The sequence below is a fragment of the Hyposmocoma kahamanoa genome, unplaced genomic scaffold (genome assembly GCF_003589595.1).
Source record: "Hyposmocoma kahamanoa isolate Upper Pololo Valley unplaced genomic scaffold, ASM358959v1 93, whole genome shotgun sequence".
Lineage (NCBI taxonomy): Eukaryota > Metazoa > Arthropoda > Insecta > Lepidoptera > Cosmopterigidae > Hyposmocoma > Hyposmocoma kahamanoa.
The window spans coordinates 9,302,545-9,322,247 of record NW_020654810.1 but is presented as its reverse complement, the minus strand read 5'-3'; the positions used below and the strand labels follow the sequence as shown (position 1 = coordinate 9,322,247).

At 34.4% G+C, this 19,703-nt stretch overlaps 1 protein-coding gene across 1 annotated transcript; it reads left to right on the top strand.

Annotated features, from left to right (window-relative positions):
- Positions 1-17,901: 17,901 nt before the first annotated feature.
- Positions 17,902-18,639, top strand: LOC113237427 (eukaryotic translation initiation factor 1A, X-chromosomal). The gene has a single exon (XM_026473884.1). It carries the CDS (start codon positions 17,950-17,952, stop codon positions 18,394-18,396), a length of 447 nt encoding a protein of 148 aa, XP_026329669.1. The 5' UTR covers positions 17,902-17,949; the 3' UTR covers positions 18,397-18,639.
- The last annotated feature ends 1,064 nt before the right edge of the window (positions 18,640-19,703 follow it).

The following is a 19,703-nucleotide window of genomic DNA, read 5'->3' as shown; positions in this document are numbered from 1 at the left end:
AAATGATGTCAAGTACCGTGGCGTAAAAAAGTCTGCAGCCTGCATACAAACTACAAAACATCCTAAATTCGACTGGAAAGATGGTTTTTCCTTACCACTTTGGGACCCAATATTTCCTCTGATGAAAAATCTCAAGCGGACATAACTGAACAAGACAAGACTGCAGCACTACTTATGTTTGTTATAATGTTTTAATCTATTTGTGACTTTAATGAATAAATTTTATAAAATATCTTACAGAACGTTTGTAATGTAAATCGGAACGATCTTAGGTGAATTCAAAATAAGATATTTAAATTATTAACTTTTGTAAATATAAAGAAACATAGGATGGTTTGTATTAATATTAGACGTAACTGGTATGATCATTGATGACTTTACCGTCTCAGTCAGTAGTTTCATTACCATTGTGTAACAATCGCGAAAACCTATGAATTCGATTTGTGGTTTCATTCCATTAGTAGGTATTGTCGTGACGTCGCATTTAGTACATAATATCGTCCTATTTGAATTGTTTCGCACTACCAATTATTATATAAAATAATATATTTCAACATATAATAACGAAATGAAAGTATTTTTCCGGATTAAAATCGCGTATATTTGTTTTTTCAAACAAACCGACGTTTCAGGCCCTTTCCAGGTCCCATGGTCACGGTTGACTGAGGTGATATAGTCTAATATAGTTGAACATAACAACAGTATCACACCGTCTAGCACTCATCTAATTAATTAATTAGAAAAGTTACGTTTCCAAGCGTTTCAAGAAACTAAATACAAAGCTCGATACCAAAAGGTCTTTACACTTGAGGTTCAAGGCTGGCCGGCCATAACTTATTTCTTATCATTATCACATATCCTCTGAGGAAAACAATATATCATATAATTATATTATATCTGGCGTACAAAGCGTATACTATAAATGTACGTAGATTTACAAGTACATGGCATAGTACAAATTACAAAAAAGCAACTATTTAAAGATATTCACCAAAAATAGTTTTTATCTTCCCGTACAAAGTGTGCGCGGTCAATCAAACAATTGTATGAGCAAACGAAAATTGTTTTCGCGAACTTTTTCAAATAATTTCACTGCAATATTTATCAGGGTCATCCTACCATCAAACCATTTGTTTAGGTGTGAATGCAAATTACTTCAAATATCGAAGATCAAACCGTGAGATCTATTGTCCAATAATCCGAATTTCGTCACCAAATCAAATTTCAACTGTGAAACCCTATCTAATGCAACATTACAAGAGGTAGACAGTTCGGCGAACGGACCGAAAACTTGTTTACTGCGTTGTTTCAGGTCAACGGCAAATTCTAGAAAGATATAGGGGGGTTGCAGTAGTCTGGTGCCCCCTCACGGAGGTGGAGGGTTACGGTGCATCGTACGAAAGGGCAATTGCAGATAACGCAGGCTGAGTCCAGACAGTCAACGTCCCGATGCACTCCCAAACCGCGCGCCCCCGCGCCCTTCACTCCTCCAACAGGAACCCGTATCCGCACGGACCACGGGTTTTTACTCTGTTCCCGTCGGCTCCCAGCCCTCATTGATTGACAATGAGACTCTGTTTATGACAATTTTTTATTGAATGATATTTATTACGCGTGAATAAGCAGTTGCATAGTATTGTATTAAAAAAAATGAACAAACTATTACTAGTAGTTATATTTACCATAATAAAGATAATTACGTTACATAATAAAAAGTTTTGCTGTTTCATATCGACAGATGATTTTTCTTTTCTTTAATTCATTGTTTGTTTGTTACTCATAACGTGGAGCTACTATGAAGTCACACTCTTGAATCAAAATGGCGGGAGAAAAAATCTCACTCCAATCAAGCTGAAAATTCACAATACCTACAGAATACAAACATTTTTCCGAAACCGAAAATCATCATGAAGCGAATTTATCCTCTCTCTGCAGATAGGGTTTCTTCTATGTACTCATGTACTATGTCCTGGTGTAAATAATGCAGGGTACATACATGTTTATTTTATAGGATGTACCTATAATTTATTATTCGCATTTCAAACATCACTCGTTCTAAATAATGAATATGTAATAGATTGTGTGTGTGAATCTCTAATTCAAGTTAATCTTGCAACTACAAAGATCTTACAAAAGAGTATCACGGTAAAGTACACTTAGCCGCCATGCATTTTTGTTAATTCGCTCATGATGAAAAAAACTATTTTTCAAACTGAGTGGAAGGTCATATCACAGCAAAGGTCGTCTTTTGTTGGTAAATCTAAGTTACAGCTCCCTAAACAAAATTCTGACGCTAATGTCTTGTAATGGGATATTCTACGAAATAAATCACACTGTGTGTTTCTTAAATCCTAATGATTCGGGAGAGCTATGCTGGGGCTTATAGTTTATAAATAATAACTGTCAATGAAGAGTTTACAAAAATATAAACGGGCAACTTAAAAAACAGTAATAGTTAAATAATTCCAATTTAAACGTTTCTGTGTTTTAGTATAGGTAAGTTTGTGCTTAATTATCCATTTTTTGAAATTTCAAAAGTAAATAAATAAATACAATATTAGGCAACATCACCTACGTTGCTCTGACCCCAAAGTAAGTAACCAAAGCATCCGTGTTATAGGAATCGGAAACAATGGCGGTATCACAAATACCCAGACATGAGACATTACAGAAAAGTTACTTTTTCTACATTGACCCGGCCGGGGATCGAACACGGGACCTTAGAGCTGGCGACACCATGAAAACCGGTATGCAAGTGCAAGTGCAATATTATATTATTAGGTATCATTTTGAAAAATATTATTCCGATTTTTCAAGGCAGACATGAAACTCAACTCTTACGAAACTTATAGCTTGATTCATGTACTTAATGGAGATATGTGTACGTTACCCTCCCCTCAACAGAGTTACACGACTTTTCCAGTAATAATCATGGAGGCCCTACCCACATAATACATAAGGCAGTATATAGTGGATCCTTTCGTAACAGGGTCAGGGTACTAGGTAAGAAGTACGGCGCTTGCGCGTGTAAAGGTCAAGGTCAGAGTCCCTGGAAGATTTGCTCAGAGGTCGTCGGCCGGGGCCCGAAATTTGGGGTGGGGTGTTCGCGCGACCTTCACCGCGATTGTGACCGCGCGACATGGCACGTGTAGAGTTGCGTAGGCGGCTCACATTGGCCTACGAGCCGATAGCGAACTCCAGCACAACTCTCATTATGCGATATAAATACACTGCTCCTTCGCATCAAAAATGGTATACATCAACCACCTACTAAAACAGCAATATATTTCCAAGCAACAAAATTTTCGCCATTTTCTATTTACATACTGCCAATAAGGAACTGTTTTATTACAAACGTCACAAATACCTAGTGGCTTTTGTTGACTTTTAACTTTATAAGTAAGTGAACAAACTTTGATCGAACAAACAATATCTACGACGTTCACCGTTGTTCAGAGTCGTTTCATTTGATGAGGTTTCTTGCAAAGACTGAAGCTCGGTAAGTGAAAAATACACCAGTTTAATACCTACATTTAATGTTTTGAAAATTGCAGACATTAAACGGGGTGTTGTTTGCGTTCATTGCGTACTTGACATTAGGCATGAATATTATTCAACGGTTAACAATCAATCCCAAAAAATATTTAAGCTGAATAATTTGTTTGAAAATATAGTATGTTTATTTGGGTATAAACTATTGAAGCATTTACTTTTTGGGCGTTACAAAATTCTATTTCTCGGGTCTATTGAATAGGAACTTACCATAGAAAATATTCTCCGACGATCTAATAGCATAGGCTTTGTGAAATCGTGTATGTATATATTAAACTTTGTTGTCGAAAATACCCCTATTGTACTCCTTGCTTTACACCTATTTATATGCCTCTTACACAAATAAATTGATCCAATATATCGCACTGTTAGTACAATAGTGCATTAATTCAAAAAGTGTATTTTCTCAGAATCGAGAAAAATTAATTACTCGCTTTCCGTGAAAGATAATTCAAATGTATGCATAGGTTATAGTTTATTAGAGACAATTTCCGACTTGCCAAATATATTTAAAAATAAAAGGGAAATAATAATTTCCTATTTTGGAATAAGGACTATTTTGGCCAGAACTAGCTCACATAAAGCGTGTCTCATTTTGAGTTAAGTAGAAATCTTTTAGTTGTTTTCAACAACACTCTAACTACGGTTCACTCGGTACTCTAACAATATTCTAACTACGGTTTTATTGACGTGTAGAGAATTAAATTTTATATTCAATAATGGTATAATCTTGAATTTCACATATTTTGAGTTATAACACTATTGTAATAGCAGTGCGATATATATTATCACATGAGGAGGTTCCGGTTTCGATTTCCAGTAAGACCAACGTAGGAAAAGAAATTCTTAATTTTTCCTAGTGGTGTTCTGGGTAGCACCCCAGATCTGTTTTGGTTGTTCTGGTACTGACAATACAGAGAATTTTCAAGGTGGTTGTGCAGCACTATAACACCCGAAATTTGTAATAAAAAACAGCATTATTTGGTTTACTAAAACAACTTTCGAAAAGGAATGCAGCGGGGTATCGATATACCGAACTAAATATTCCGTTTAGAAAATTAAATTTAATTATTTATCTATTTTGACGCATTAGAAATTGTAAACGTTTTCAATATAATATAGTTTTTACTTTTTTCAATGAACTAGACATATGAGAAAAAACTGTAACAAGGTGGGCAAAGACAAACGGGCCGGTTGTCTCAAGGGACGGGAGAGTCTTATTTTCCAGCCTCATTGGTTAACAGGTTTTCTTCACCCGTGAAGGTGATGTTATTGGCCTTCGAGAAAGTAAATCTATCGCCTTTCATGGATTTGATTTATGTTTAAATGGTTTTCAATAATTTTCTACATGACAATAATGAGGAAAGTGAAACCTGAACTTTAGATTTAGTTTGTCTTTTAAAGAAATTAAAGCAATCATTACATATTTAATTTAGTCACAAAAATCTGTACATGTATAGCGAGTTCTTAGGTTTTCGCATTTACATTTAATCTATATACATTTAACTATTTTCAATTACAAAATTTTTTCATTCGGCTTCTAAATCTACTAACTTCCATATGACGAATACCGCCCTCGTAACGAAAAAAGTCACAATTATGCGTACTTTATACGACAGTTTTGCCCTTTTTCGTTCCGAGGGCAGAATTGGTACCATAAGTTTACATTTTATCAACCATACATTTTTGTTGTAGTTAAATAACATAAAGCACTGATTTATCTATTCCCGGCTCTCCATAAAGGTAATTTGGGAGGTATTACATAATACGCGACGAGGAGGGGAAGGTGTGCGGTGCGCGGGCACGGTCACGGCCGAGGACGCGGCCTTGACACGGGAACCTTCGGCAGCCTCCCTATACTAAATTATCTAGATTACTGTCAAATCCCATCTATTCGATACCTGCCACACGTTCACATTTAATTGTTTCTTCCCTAAAAATTCTTTATTAATTTCTGTTTTTATGATAATGATCCTAATTACATTTCTACAGCTAAGTAAATACTTAGATAACATATCAAAGGTGTCAGTATCAAAGGTATATAAACGATTACTCGTGTAGAGGGCTCACGGCTTTTACTTATATTCATATACTTAGATAACCCGTTACACCTACTTACGGTTTTTATTTTTATTTTCTTTACTAGAATATGCTTAAAAATCATCAAGTCGATAGAAACCAACCTTAAGTGCATACGTAATATCCTGTGACATAGCTTAGATGAGGCAAAATTATGAAAATAATCATTTTAAATAGATAATGACAAGACACGTTTTCTCCTGACAATTCATGATTTTACAATTTTTTATTCACATCTAATCTAGGACGAATAAACCACTCATGCTAACATCCAATGTTCGAATACATAATATGTATACTTCTATAAATAAAATAATAAAGAACACTAAAATGAAATGTACAGTCGTCATAAGATATTAGTTTTCACATGCTTGCATAGCATGCCCGTCCATTGTATATTGTTAAAATCAGGTTAAAAATACTAATTTTCTTACATGGGTTCTATGGGTTAAACACACTTAAAAATAAATTGTATTGTATTATGTGAATTCAACAAAATGATATAAAAATTGAGACACTTAAAGTGTGTTGTTGTGGAATGTAATAATATGTTACACCTACACATTTTAAAGTCAGAAGTTTTTTAAATATTTGAACAGATTGAGTTGTTTCAATTTACAAAACTTGTGTAAATTTCAATATTTTCTGCATAAATCAAATTAAGCGATAGTATTTAATTCACATGTAAATCAAATTAGATTTGAAATCATATTTTCACATTCTAGTCTGGTTGCAAAAGCGGAATTTATATTTAGCTAATATCTACAGCGTGTACGATTGGTCTGTATTTTTGAAACGAGTAAAGTTAACTATTTTGACGTGTTTCCATGATTCAATAATCCCTGTCACGTGTACGCAAGTGCTATAACAACTTTATCGGAAAATGCTGCAAAGTTTATTCAGTTTGTATCGCTTGAACTCACTGAAATGACGTAAAGAGATCTTTAGAATTTACTCGTGTTTTCTCTTAACAACAGAAGTATAAAGAATTCACTTTGCGACTTAAATTGCTTGGTAACGTTAGCTAGATTGTAACATTTGTACAATATGCGACAGTTCATGCTGATATCTTGTGCACCATCTAGGATAATCGGAATAAAGTATGACAAATCAATCGTAGACCTTATTTCTTCAAAGTTAAACCGTTCAGTGTGTGAAAAATAATGATAACTACATCACCGTACAGCTCGATTTAATCGTTGTGAAGGCGCGTAACAAAAGGTTTTAAGTATTAAGTATGTCCATTTTCTCTTTATTTACTTTTGTTTAGATCATTTTGTCATTCATACCAAAAATAAATCACTTTTATTTTAATTATTATTTTTAAGCAAATTACTTACCTACTAACTAACCTAATTTTGAGGACACATTGTTACTAATTAGCTACTAACATTAGTATAGACAATGTCTGAAATAAACAATATTTTATTTCTTTTTATTTAAAAATAACGGTGCCTACTTATTATATGTTTTATTAGATCTACTTAGTGTAGAAAACTAGTACTGTACTGGTATTTCACGTATAATACCTTTAAAACATGTGAGATACTATTTCGTTAATTTGTTTATAAACTGAAATAATGTAACAATCAAAAAAAGTTATATTTATCTATAATAAATAGTGTTATTGTAACACAAAAAGTAACTCAAACTTTAAGTGATACATCAAGGTGTCCTTAAATTAAAATTAAATAGTGAACTAACTCTTCTAGACGGGGTAACGACCGTTAAGAACTTCACTGAACTTTTGAGACTTCGAGAAGTCAACCTCTGCATTTCAGTCGAATTCGCTGGGGAACAAACGATCAATAGGAGAGAGCAAAATTTTCAGAATACCGTTCGGCGAGACATTGTTACTTTTGCAGGGTATATGCATAGGTACCGTAGTGAGGTAGCGTGCGTGTGTGGGTGGCGCAGGCGGCGCTGCAGGGGAAGCGAACGTTAACCCTTTCTGCAGTTCATTCGCCGTCTGGCCTCACCCCTGCAGCCACCACCCTCACCCGGCCCGACTGCACTGCCATACTGCAAGCCAACACTTTTAACGTCTGCCCCAGACATACCTACTACCAGACACTATAATCACCAAGCTACATGTTGAGTCTTGGCAAGCTATTCAACTCGAGTAGTTGTGCTTGTAGTATGCAATGTGACACTTTTGTCTTTTTCCTTTTCCTCAAAGAACTGTGTGGAAACCTGTAGCCAATATATGTATTTACACTCAGTTCTAATGTTAAAATATTTCTGAGTATTATAAATGAAAATATATCTAAGTCTTTAGAAGAATGTATTATACGAATATTATTACTATGGGTCAAGTTTGGAAACGAATTTTTATAAATTGTTTCTTGTCTGTAGTATCCTCAAAAATAATTTCGATGCTCTATAAATCATAGTACAAGGAATTCCTTAGTTTGAGACTAGGTTAATTATTGTTGTTGTCGTTATTCTTATAAAGAAAGTAAGAAAGATTATTACCATTTGTATTAAGAACCAATTTGTTTTGTTATTGAATTTCAGATTTTGTTTTTACCAAAATTTTTTGTTATCGTCAGATACATAATAAATAGCTGGTACCTCTTGTTACAATCTCTATATGCAAAGGCTGAAATGATTTTGGGTCCTCGAATTGTGGAACTAAATTCTTTTGGGCAACCCGTGACCATGGCCAAGGGGGTGATTCACGTAATCAAACCGTTACGGTATCGTAGCGATTTAGTCGTTGAATTGCTTTTTCGTATTCACGTGTGACAGTGAATGTCAACGAGTCCAATTTTAAAGTCGTTCGATCCAAATGTCGTTAATGCGTATTCTGGTATACGAATTGAACTTAAATCGACTCTAAACGACAAGTAATACGTATTCTGCTAAAATTTTGACACTTCTTTCAATAGACTTTCGATGACTAAATCGCACTTGACAACTAACGTAGTATTATCTCAAAAATTAAGTTTTAAACCTTTAATTTATACAATCCTGTTTACAACGCACACACTTAACATAACCCCGCACTAGGGAAACCCTATGTCGCGAGTGCCATGGACACACATATAGACAACCACAAATTACACCTAAACTCACAAGAGATATAAATATAGGCCATACAAATGTTTATGTATGTATTGTGTATGTATTATATTTATGTATCGAACCAGAGACCTCTGCGTGGCAGTCCGGCATGGTAACGGTAAAGTATGAATCCAGTACCTATGTTACCTTTTTATAATAATAATAATAATAAATCATTTATTTCGACCAGCATGGATCATAAACATTACAAACATTTAATACAATGAAACTCAAAAATAAAATTTAGCACAGAATTGAAATCAAAATTTTTGAGACTAAACGCTTCAACTGATTTTGACAAACGAAATGTCGTTAGATTCCAAATTTGAAACACAGAATTTAAAAAACAAATGAAGAAGTTTAATTGAAATAATGAAAAAAATATTAGGCTAGATGGATTTATTCCGATGCCGTAAAACTAATATTAAAAAAGTTCCTCTAGCTAGGGCATGATGAATCGCAACTAACCGTAGGTTATTGTTAATAAGAAACCTTGGATAGTAAGTAACAAAATATACGCAATAATTATGTCAACAATGTGTCCAAAAGTGTTTGCTACAAATTGTACCTTATGTGATAAATATAACGATCGTATTTATTGAGATTTTTTTGTGAAATAACTCCACTAGTTTTGTTATGATTAAAAAACAAAGAACAAGCACACGGTCGTGGGTTCAAGTTCCAACGGGTCGACGAAAATTTTTGTTCGATCCTTGTATTCATAATTATAACGATCATATTTGAGGTTTAAAAAGAGACAGTATATGTTGAACGCTGTACGGTATAATTTGAAACAGAACATGAGCGATCGATTCATTAAGTATCTTTGCTACTGTTCGACATTATTATCTTTCTTAGGGAGTCACCACACCAGTGCCAGCTTTGCCAGGGTATACGGCGCACACAGGCGCAGAGTCTCAGGAGGCGCCCTCCACGCGCTACTCGCGACAATTCCAAAGAGCCTGCGTCCCTAGCGGCGTAAGCGAAATAAACGGACTATTGTCATCCATCGTTTATAATTGTACCATTTGTACTCGAATTTCCAATCACTAGGGATAATAATATTATAACTGTAAGTATTCCATTTTGATCGCGTGCCTAAGAGATGGCGCCAGGGTATTGATCGTACCCGGGCGCTACATGGGCTAGCCCCGGCACTCATGCACCACGACACTTATCAATGCGGAATCGTCCATTCTACGAGTGAGAGCGATTGGGACCCACTATAAGAGTGAGAAGACGAGTGAGACCCATTATAAGAGCATTGAGCGTTACGTTTTCGATCAGACAACGCGACTCGATACCGTCCGGCATTTACCTACCAAACAAATGTCAATGCCGTCCGGCCACCAATATACTTCCTGCGAATTTCTCATCGCCTCCGTAACGGCGCCGACACGGCTCAACAGCGACGTGTCGACTTTACAGTCCTGTATCGAGTCATGTTCATCATCAGCATCATCTCATTATTCGTCCCACTGCCGGGCACCTGTCTTCTTTAAGAAAGGAGTTTAAGTTATAAACCGCCGCGCTGGTCAAACACGGGATTTCTCACATTTTCCAATACTTGTCAAATTTCTTTGACGTGCAGATTTCGTCACGTTTTTCTTCGCAGCGAGGGTTGCTACTACACATTCACAAATACGTAACTTAGAAATTAAAATCATACTGACATCTTGCCTATTTCTACCGCCAAGCAGTAACGTGAGCATAACTGCGTTCCGGTTTTAAAGGGTAAGGGAGCTGGTGAAATTGTAGGCACATAGAACTTGTCATCTTGTGTCTCAGGATGACGAGCGCTGTGCTGTGCCCCTTCGATCTTTGCGATTTGAAGCTCGAAGCGGTGCTGCAACAATTGTGGACAGACATTTTGCGTATCATCACGCGCACGACTTGTTTGTTCCAACACTTGTTATCATAAAACTATTCCTACTGTAAGAAACTATAAAGTTTTCCTATCTACATTGTTTAAAGAATTGTCGAGTCTAAGCATTTCTCGTGACTGAAGAAAAAATAATTTTATTAATCAGCAAATATTGTTGTATATATGATATGTTGGACACAGAGTATAATGATCAAATTTTGAAAAAAAAAATGAGAGGAAATCACAAATGTCTTGAGAGTGAGACATACAGTGACCTATTTGGTAGGTCAATGGAGACGTACTAAACCTTTGTTAGCATAATCTATTAAATAAATAAATAAAAAAATATTAAGAAAATATTAGAGAAATGTATTTACATTTCTTTAATATTTTATTTATTTCTTTTATTTATTTTTGCGATGTTTCTACCTAAAATCGAGAACGGAAACCATCTTCCGCGTCAATCATTATCAACTGTAGCAGCGTGTATAATAATAATAATTAATTAATTATTTTAATTAATTAATTTAATTAAAAATTCTATCTTGCCCCTTTCGATAGATGGCATCGTTTTCCGGGGCAGCGCTGAACCAAAGTTTCGTTCCTGACCTTCTGTGTGTAACCAATGCACAAAATGCTACGGTAGCACCACATCTCAAAAGACTATAGGCGGTTTGTAGTGTCCTCCTTTAAGGTCATTTCGCAGCCGTACATGACGATAGGCCAAATGTATCACAAATGTAGTCTAGCTCGGAACTTTATGATCAGTTGACGACAGCCACAGTAAAGTTCGGCAGACGACATTAAAGTTCTGCTTTACTCATTTTATTAAAAGAGGCTCAAGCAATTTCTATCTGGGCCTTGGTTCCCATGCTTCATTTACCCAAACCCCCAAATACTTGTACTGTAAATACTTGTACCCTCTCTAGTTTTTTTTCCAACTATTGATATTTTCGGGCTAGTATATCTGTGTTCGCTTGTATTTTTGTCTACCTACATATATTTTGTTAGCTTTTAGTTAGTGTGCTACTTTTATATTGTAAGTTTGAATTATTTAAGTTTCTCAGTAAGTGAATATGTAATTTTATTATGAAAACTAACACGGTTATCACACATTATAATATAAAAGTAACGGGACTTACTCGCTAGTGTTAGTGGTAACGATGTGGTGAGCTCTGTGTGCTGGACTGTTCCCGACAACAATCCTACGGACAGCAGTAGCGAAAAAGAGTTCCAGGACGCGCTGACGCAACGTATCAGCCTCCCGAGTTCCCTACTGCGGACTGCGTCACCGGCGCGCGCGCAGAAAGCCGCAGCGCGCAGTGCTAGACGTGACGCGGTCGCGAACGTTGCACTCAACCCCTGAAAAAGACCATCGGTTATGTTCGAAACTAGTCGGACCGCTTCCGACTAAAATACTACGCGAGTAAGTCCCGTTACTTTTATATTAGAATATGTAATTGTTATGAGAAATAAATATTCTTTAACCACAATATTAAATGTGAGAGCTAATATTTAATTAGGTCACAGTATTTCAATATTTGACTTATCGCATATCGGTGTAAAAAATACATCTTGTATTGTCTCTACTCCGACAACATGTTACATCGACATGATTTTACTCAAACATTACGCTACTTCGACAACACAGACGAGATGTTTCTTGAAAAAATCTTTGTACTCGGATAAGAAAAATTATCATTACAAACCCATGTAGGAAATGGTTTCTTATTATATATCGATCAATATAACAGAAAAAACCCAAAACCATATAATCGAAAAATTACTTTATTAGTTATATGTTATAAAATGTAACAAAAAACTTAAGCTTATTATTTTAACTTAAATTAAAATATAATAAAAGACACTACATTATTTCATGTATGTATACATACATGTAATACATGAAATAATATTTTTTTATCGAGTTTCTAAAACAAACCAATATCGTCGATGTTTTGTAGACAGGGCGAAAGCGCCATTTTGAACTAATTTTCCATTTTGAAAAAATTGTAGACATGAAATATTTGAGAGACGCATAAATTATGATTAATTAAAAGTTGAGTCCTGTAGCGAAAACAACCTTTTGTTCTTTTTGGCACTAGTACTAAGATAACAAAATTATAAATGTGATTCTCAAAAAAAAACAAAAGGTTGTTTTTGCTACTGGAATTAGTAGCAGTAGATTTCCTTGTGAAAGAGTTCGTCCAAGGAAATACTGTCACCTTACCTATTTCTGCCGCCAAGCAGTAATGTTAGCATTACTGCGATCCGGTTTTGAAGGGTAAGGGTGCTGGTGAAATTACAGATGTGATGGGCGCTGTGGAGTGCCCCTGAGATCTTTGCAATTTAAAGCCCTGAGTGGCACTTACGTGTCGCTTACCATCAGGCGCACGACTTGATCTTTCCACACTTAATATCATAAAAAAACTTACAATGAATAAAAATTAATATGATTTCTTTATTTATATATTTATTAAAACTTTATTTTTACAAGACATGATTGTACAGAAGGCGGCTTAATGCTATAAGCATTCTCTAACAGTCAACTTTTAAGAAAACAAAATTCACGAACGCGGCGAATTATTATATTACATTACATATTACATATTATTATATTACATATTACATATTATTATTTTAATTATATTAATATTTATTAAACAAAATATCACGTTAATAATAACTTATATGTAATAAATATGTTCATCATAATATACAAAATATGATGATGGTCATCATTGTGACAAACAATTTAAAAGATGCTCATGAACATTCTTTTTGAAAGACAATATACTGGGAGACCTGATGAAGTCCGGGAGAGCATTCCAAGGATGTATCGATTGGAGAGTTAATGAGTCAGACATGAAGGCAGAATGAAAGAGAGGTACAGTGAGTGAAAATGAATTCATGGATCGAATAGGGAGGTTGTGAGAGTCCCCGAGATATTGAAATTTACATTTTAAGTATTCTGGATCTGAGGATGTAGAACGTGAGATAGTATAACGTGCAGTAATTACGTAATTAGTTGACCACGCACTAACGCTTTGTAGATAGCGGTTAATCAAAGAAATCGCTGAATTAACGTCCTTAGCAGATGCCTGCGTGTAAATCTGCAAGTCATCAGCATAAAAATGGTAACAGCAGTTAAATGAGAAGGAAAGAAAATTAATAAAAAGAGAAAACAAAAGTGGTGACAGATTTCCACCCTGCGGAATACCAGTTGTTAAATCATGTCAGTCAGAAACTTTTGGACTCACACGGACCGCTTGCTGGCGATCACGAGGGTAAGACGAGAACCAGTCCAGTGACAACCGCGAAAAATTAAGAGACTTCAGGTTGGCAAGCAGAATGTCGTGGTCTACCATGTTAAAGGCGTTGGAGAAGTCAACGAGTACTATAGCAGTGACCAACTGCTTCTCCATGCCCAACCTGATGTCTTCGATAACTTTGAGTAGAGCTGTTGTCGTGCCGTGTCCCGGGCGAAACCCTGATTGAAAAGGAGTAAGAAGGCTGTTAGAAAATAAGAAAGAAGATACTTGTTGATAAACAGCAGATTCTAAGATTTTAGGGAGGAAAGGAAAAATAGAAACAGGTCTAAAATTATTTAGTTGCACTGGAGAAGAGATTTTTGGCAAAGGTATAATAAATGCCTTACGCCAAATACGAGGGAATTCACCATGCTGTAAGGAGAAGTTGATGATATGAACAATAGTAGGGAGAACTTGATCAACAATGTTGACAATCATTTCTCTGCTCTCCTCATCACACCCTATAGCTTTAGATTTTATAGAAAATATATTTTTTCGCTAATTGTCAGCTGTTATCGGGGGAAAAGAAAAGGAAACTGAAGAAGATAGATGCCTGGATGCAATAACACGTATAGTGTTAGCCTTAACGGAAGGAGCAATAGAAGGGGTAGACGAGAAATGGCAGTTGAAGTCGTTCGGAGTAAAAGGATAAGAGTCTGGTTGTGCAGAACATTTACCCAAGCCAAAGTTCTGAGATATTAGCCGATGAACAATTAGAGACATTATTATAAAACTATTGACGCTTAGCTGCCCTCACCATCCTATTACACTTGTTACGAGCAATCTTGTACAGATTGCAATTAGCCTCCGATCTATCCCGCTTGAAAACCCGAAACAATCGATCACATCTAGTCATAGCCATACGCAAGCCTCTGCTAATCCAAGGAGCAGGAGTCCGTTTAACTCTAACAGCCTTTAATGGGGCATGGGCATCGTACAGTTTGATCAGACACTGGTTAAGGTTGGAAATTTTCAGATCAACTGACGAAGCAACAAATACCTCAGAAAAATCAAGCTTAGCAGCATCCTTTCGCAACATGTCGAGGTTAAGACTCTCAAAGTTAAGCATCCATACTATGGGGGATTTAACTTTCGGGATTTTTAATCTGTATTGAACATAAATAAGGTCATGTTTCGCAAATCCACGAGCAAGCAACTGGCCATGATTAACAACGAAGTCAGGAGAAGTTATACTTAAGTCAAGCTGTGTGTCGTTAGAAGATGGTCGTTAGATGACCTAATGTTTGTAAATTTAGACTCAAATTATAACTTCGTTAAATGATTGTGTTTCTTAGCAAAAAGATTTGATGATATATGTAAGATAACAAAATTATAAATATTAGTAGTAGTTCCAAAAAACAACCTAAAAAGTTGTTTTTGCTACTGGATTTAATTTAAAATTTATAATAATTAATGTAAATTTTATCTTTGTAATTTAGACTTAAATTATAACTTCGATCAGCGATTATGTTTCTTACCCAAAAGATTTAGTAGCTACACTTTGATTTTTTTGTTTTAAAAATTGCGTTAACTGATTAGTAAAATAAGAGCGTTATAAATGTTAGTACAAGTTTTTAAAAAAACAAAAGGTAATTTTTTGCTACTGGATTGAACTTATATTTAAAGCAATTAATGTGATTTCTTCTTTGTAATTTAGACTTAAATTATAACTTAGGTCAGTTATACTTTATAATTTTTTTCTTTTAATAATTGCAATGATTAGTACAATAACAAAATTAGTGCTAGTTTTATTTGGTTTTTTCTCGAAGTTGTACTAACATATAATTTTAAATTGGTTGTTGTCATAGCAATTTTTTAAATAATAAAATTTAAGTGTATACCTTTAAAATATTTTTGGTTAGAAACACAATTACTTAAACTCAATCACTCATATCAAAGCAACACAATCAACAGTGATCTAAGTTATAATTTAAATCTAAATCACAAACATGACATCACATTAATTATTATAAATGATAAGTTAAATCCAGTAGCAAAAACAGCACTTTAATTTATTTTTAGAACTTGTACTAACATTTATAATATTGCTTACTAATCTGTCATTGCAATTTTTAAAATAAAAAGAATATAAAATGTACCTATCAAATAATTTTGGTGAGAAACACAGACACTGACCTAAGTTATAATTAAGTCTGAATTACAAACATGACCCCAAATTAACTATTATACGACCACCACAGAAATTAATCAAATCATTATTTTCATCGAAAGTGATTGGTAAATGGCGTTCATAGTTGTGTTTTGCCGAGAACTAATGTCATTGAGTTTTGGGTTTCCAAGTCGTAGCGGTAGTAAATGACATTGTTCTGAAGACGAGTAACGGCAACTTCTTTAACCTGGATCCATGTCCGTTTAGGACTACTACAACGAACATGGGGAACATCTTTAAATACTAATGTGTCCTTGGTGTTTTAAAAGTCTAAGTTAATAGCTTTGAATTTAGACATCTTAATTTTGTACATGATGAGTGAAGTTGTATTAAATTTTGCCAAATTAGAATCATATAAATCTATCTTAGTTGCAAAAGAATAATCGATAGTTAATACAGATTTGCAGAATTCCTAGGTTTCCACAATACCAAGGGGAAGTAGTGGTGATTCTATAAATAAAGATTAAAAACGTGAATACCTAATATTTTTATGTAAAAACTTTTTACTAAAGAGTAACTTAGATTTTCTGTATTAAAAAATTCTTATTACTCAGTATTTATTAAAATAATAAATACACAAAAGGTCGTAAAACACAAGCACAGCCCTACATAAAGTCGTATCCTTGATATACGATTGTTCACAAATGCAAATTTAGTTTATTGAACGTAGATAGCAGTCGAAACAGCAAGATACGACGTTTGATTCAACAATTCAAACCAGCAAAAAGTCGTATGTTGTTGGATTACGACTTTATGAGGCGGGTTATGAAAAAATGTGAATTAAATAACAGCTATAGTAAAATCATTTTTGGACCAATAAATATTAGAAAATCTATTTACTTTAGAACAGTGCTATTAAATTTTGATCACTTGAGAGATGTGTTTGTCATAAAAATAGATTGTAATTTAAATACATACTGGCACCATGAAAGATATGTCTTTATCGGAGTAGCGTGTGTCGATAAGTCGGAGTAGCGTGTGTCGAAGTGCAATTTAAGAGTCCTTTTAAAGAAAAAGAATTAATCAACTATATAGAAAACTATGTACATATACTGCGCTGCGTAATAACAAAATTATCATTAGTAACTAATAAAAAAACAACAATCTTGTCGTGCCGTTTTTCACCCGTTTCTCTGCTTTCTTATAAGAAATTAGTCCAATAAAAGCATTTTGTAATAATATCATTAAAGAACAAAACTCGATTTACATCAAATATTTAATTGTAATAGTTTCCGCCCACGTTTTCGAGCGTTACCCCGCTGATTTAATTGATTCAACAACAACAGCAGCGACCACGCGCCAATAACGGGATAAATAGTCAGTGTGCCACCTAATTGCAAATCGAAGCAATTTTAAATCTGATAGAATAAACCACCTGAGTGATTTTTGTATAACAGGCCGTAAATTTTTTGGTTTATTTTTTGCTAAATTATTAACATGGGCATCATTTGGTTGTTTATTATTCAGCATCAAGTAGCATACGGTGTTAAAATACTTAGATGCGCTATCTATTGTACGCTGTAGGCAGTTTTACAAAATGGAATTTACCAAGTAGTATTAACATTTGCCGCTATTGCCGCTGCTGTCGACCTATTTTAGTGGCAAAATTCAACCAATCAGCAAATTCAACTGTGTTGCCATTTACAATTTTTATTGCAATGACAACAACAATAAAAATGAAAGAGAAAAAATATCACAAATCAAATAATTGGCTCACAATTTTTAATCTCCCTCTCTCTCTTTCACTCTATTATAATGACATAAAAATTACTCAAACAATAAAACAGAAACAACCGCACCGTGCGTGGCTCCTGTCAAACGCAGTTTTGCCAAGAGTCAATCAACAGCAACTCTATGAAGTTTTCGTAGTATAATTGTATATGTTTATACTCAAGATTATATAAATTATGCCGAAGAATAAAGGAAAAGGTGGTAAAAATCGAAGAAGGGGAAAGAACGAGAATGAAACTGAAAAGCGTGAGTTAGTCTTTAAAGAAGATGGACAGGAGTACGCCCAAGTCACAAAGATGCTCGGTAATGGCCGCTTGGAGGCCATGTGCTTTGATGGCATTAAACGTCTGTGTCATATTCGAGGGAAACTTAGGAAAAAGGTATGGATAAATCAAGGTGACATAATACTAATCGGCTTACGAGATTACCAAGACGCCAAAGCAGATGTTATCCTGAAGTATACCCCCGACGAAGCAAGGAATCTTAAAACGTATGGAGAGTTCCCCGAGACAGTGCGCATCAACGAGACCGTGGTGTACTCCGTGGACGGTCTCGACGAGGACATCGAGTTCGGCGACGAGGTTAGCTCCGAGGACGAGGCGGACGCGGTTGACGCTATATAATATACTAGCTCTATTTATATCTGCAGTAAGTCTGTGAAAATTATTTTGCTGTTTTAGTAAATAAACATAATTTTTGTGATTATATAAATTAGTTTCTTGGAACCATTGAATTACCTAAATGTAACATAAAATGTCTAGAATCTTAGACGTTCATTATTTTCAAAAATTGTAAGTGTTCATAACACGTTTCTGTATAATTCATTTATAATATGAAAGTTACCCCATGTCGCACATTAAAATCTCTTAAGTAAAATATTATTCAACATTCCTTGACTAGCTAAACTATAAATTTTCAATGAAATTGTTCTTACCTGTCACCCCTAACCATTGCAATATGTTTTAAAATCTTAAGGAATGTATATAAATTAAACAAAACAACCCAGACAAGCTGCTATTATTTATTTTAGATAACTATTGTTGCCTTAATTAACAAACAATCTATTATTCTAATTGTTACTAATAACATATAAATTAGGAAACACTGTGTTGACCTAATGATTCTTTTATAACAAACCAGAAGCATTAGAGCTGCATAAAGTGAAGTTTGGACCATATGACATTGTTAAAACTAGTAGTTGTTACAAAACCATATAGAAAGTTGTTCTCGGGAAAATACAAAGTGGTATATAATGTTGTAACTAGAGTTTAAAATATAAACACTAAATTTAGATCAAATATCTCCAACTACCCAATAGGATGACTTGTTACTGCTACTATTTGACAATGCGATTATTGCAGGTTCAATTCAGTATACCAGTGAGTATACTGAATTAAGATTTGTCAGAATTTTAAAGCTAAAACAGGAATGTTTAGATGCTAATGACTAGTTTTTACTATTAGAAAAATTCATAAATTTCATTTTTTTAAAGAGATAGTTTAAACAATCTCATTTTGATTAGATTTTTTCAATTTAACATTTGAATCTTACAAAGTAAATTATATTAATAAGTATGTTATGTTGCGTTCTGTACTGTTCCTTTCTAAATCCTTTCATGCCAGTTTTACTTTGTTTAAACTTTTCAAATTAACATTTGAATCTTCAAAGTAAATCATATAAATGACTATGTGACGTTACACTTACTGCTGGTTCATTTCTAAATCATCTCAGTCCAGTTCTACTTAAATGTATTTAAAATGAGTATTTTGCTGAGATTTACATAGTGTCAACCACCATATGAAAATAATTCCTACATAATTAGGAATTATTCATACATTCAGCCATACAATAATGTAATGTGTCAGACAACCACACCAATTTGTTACTAGGGAACTCCCTTCACTATTCTTGTTATCATATTGATGGCATA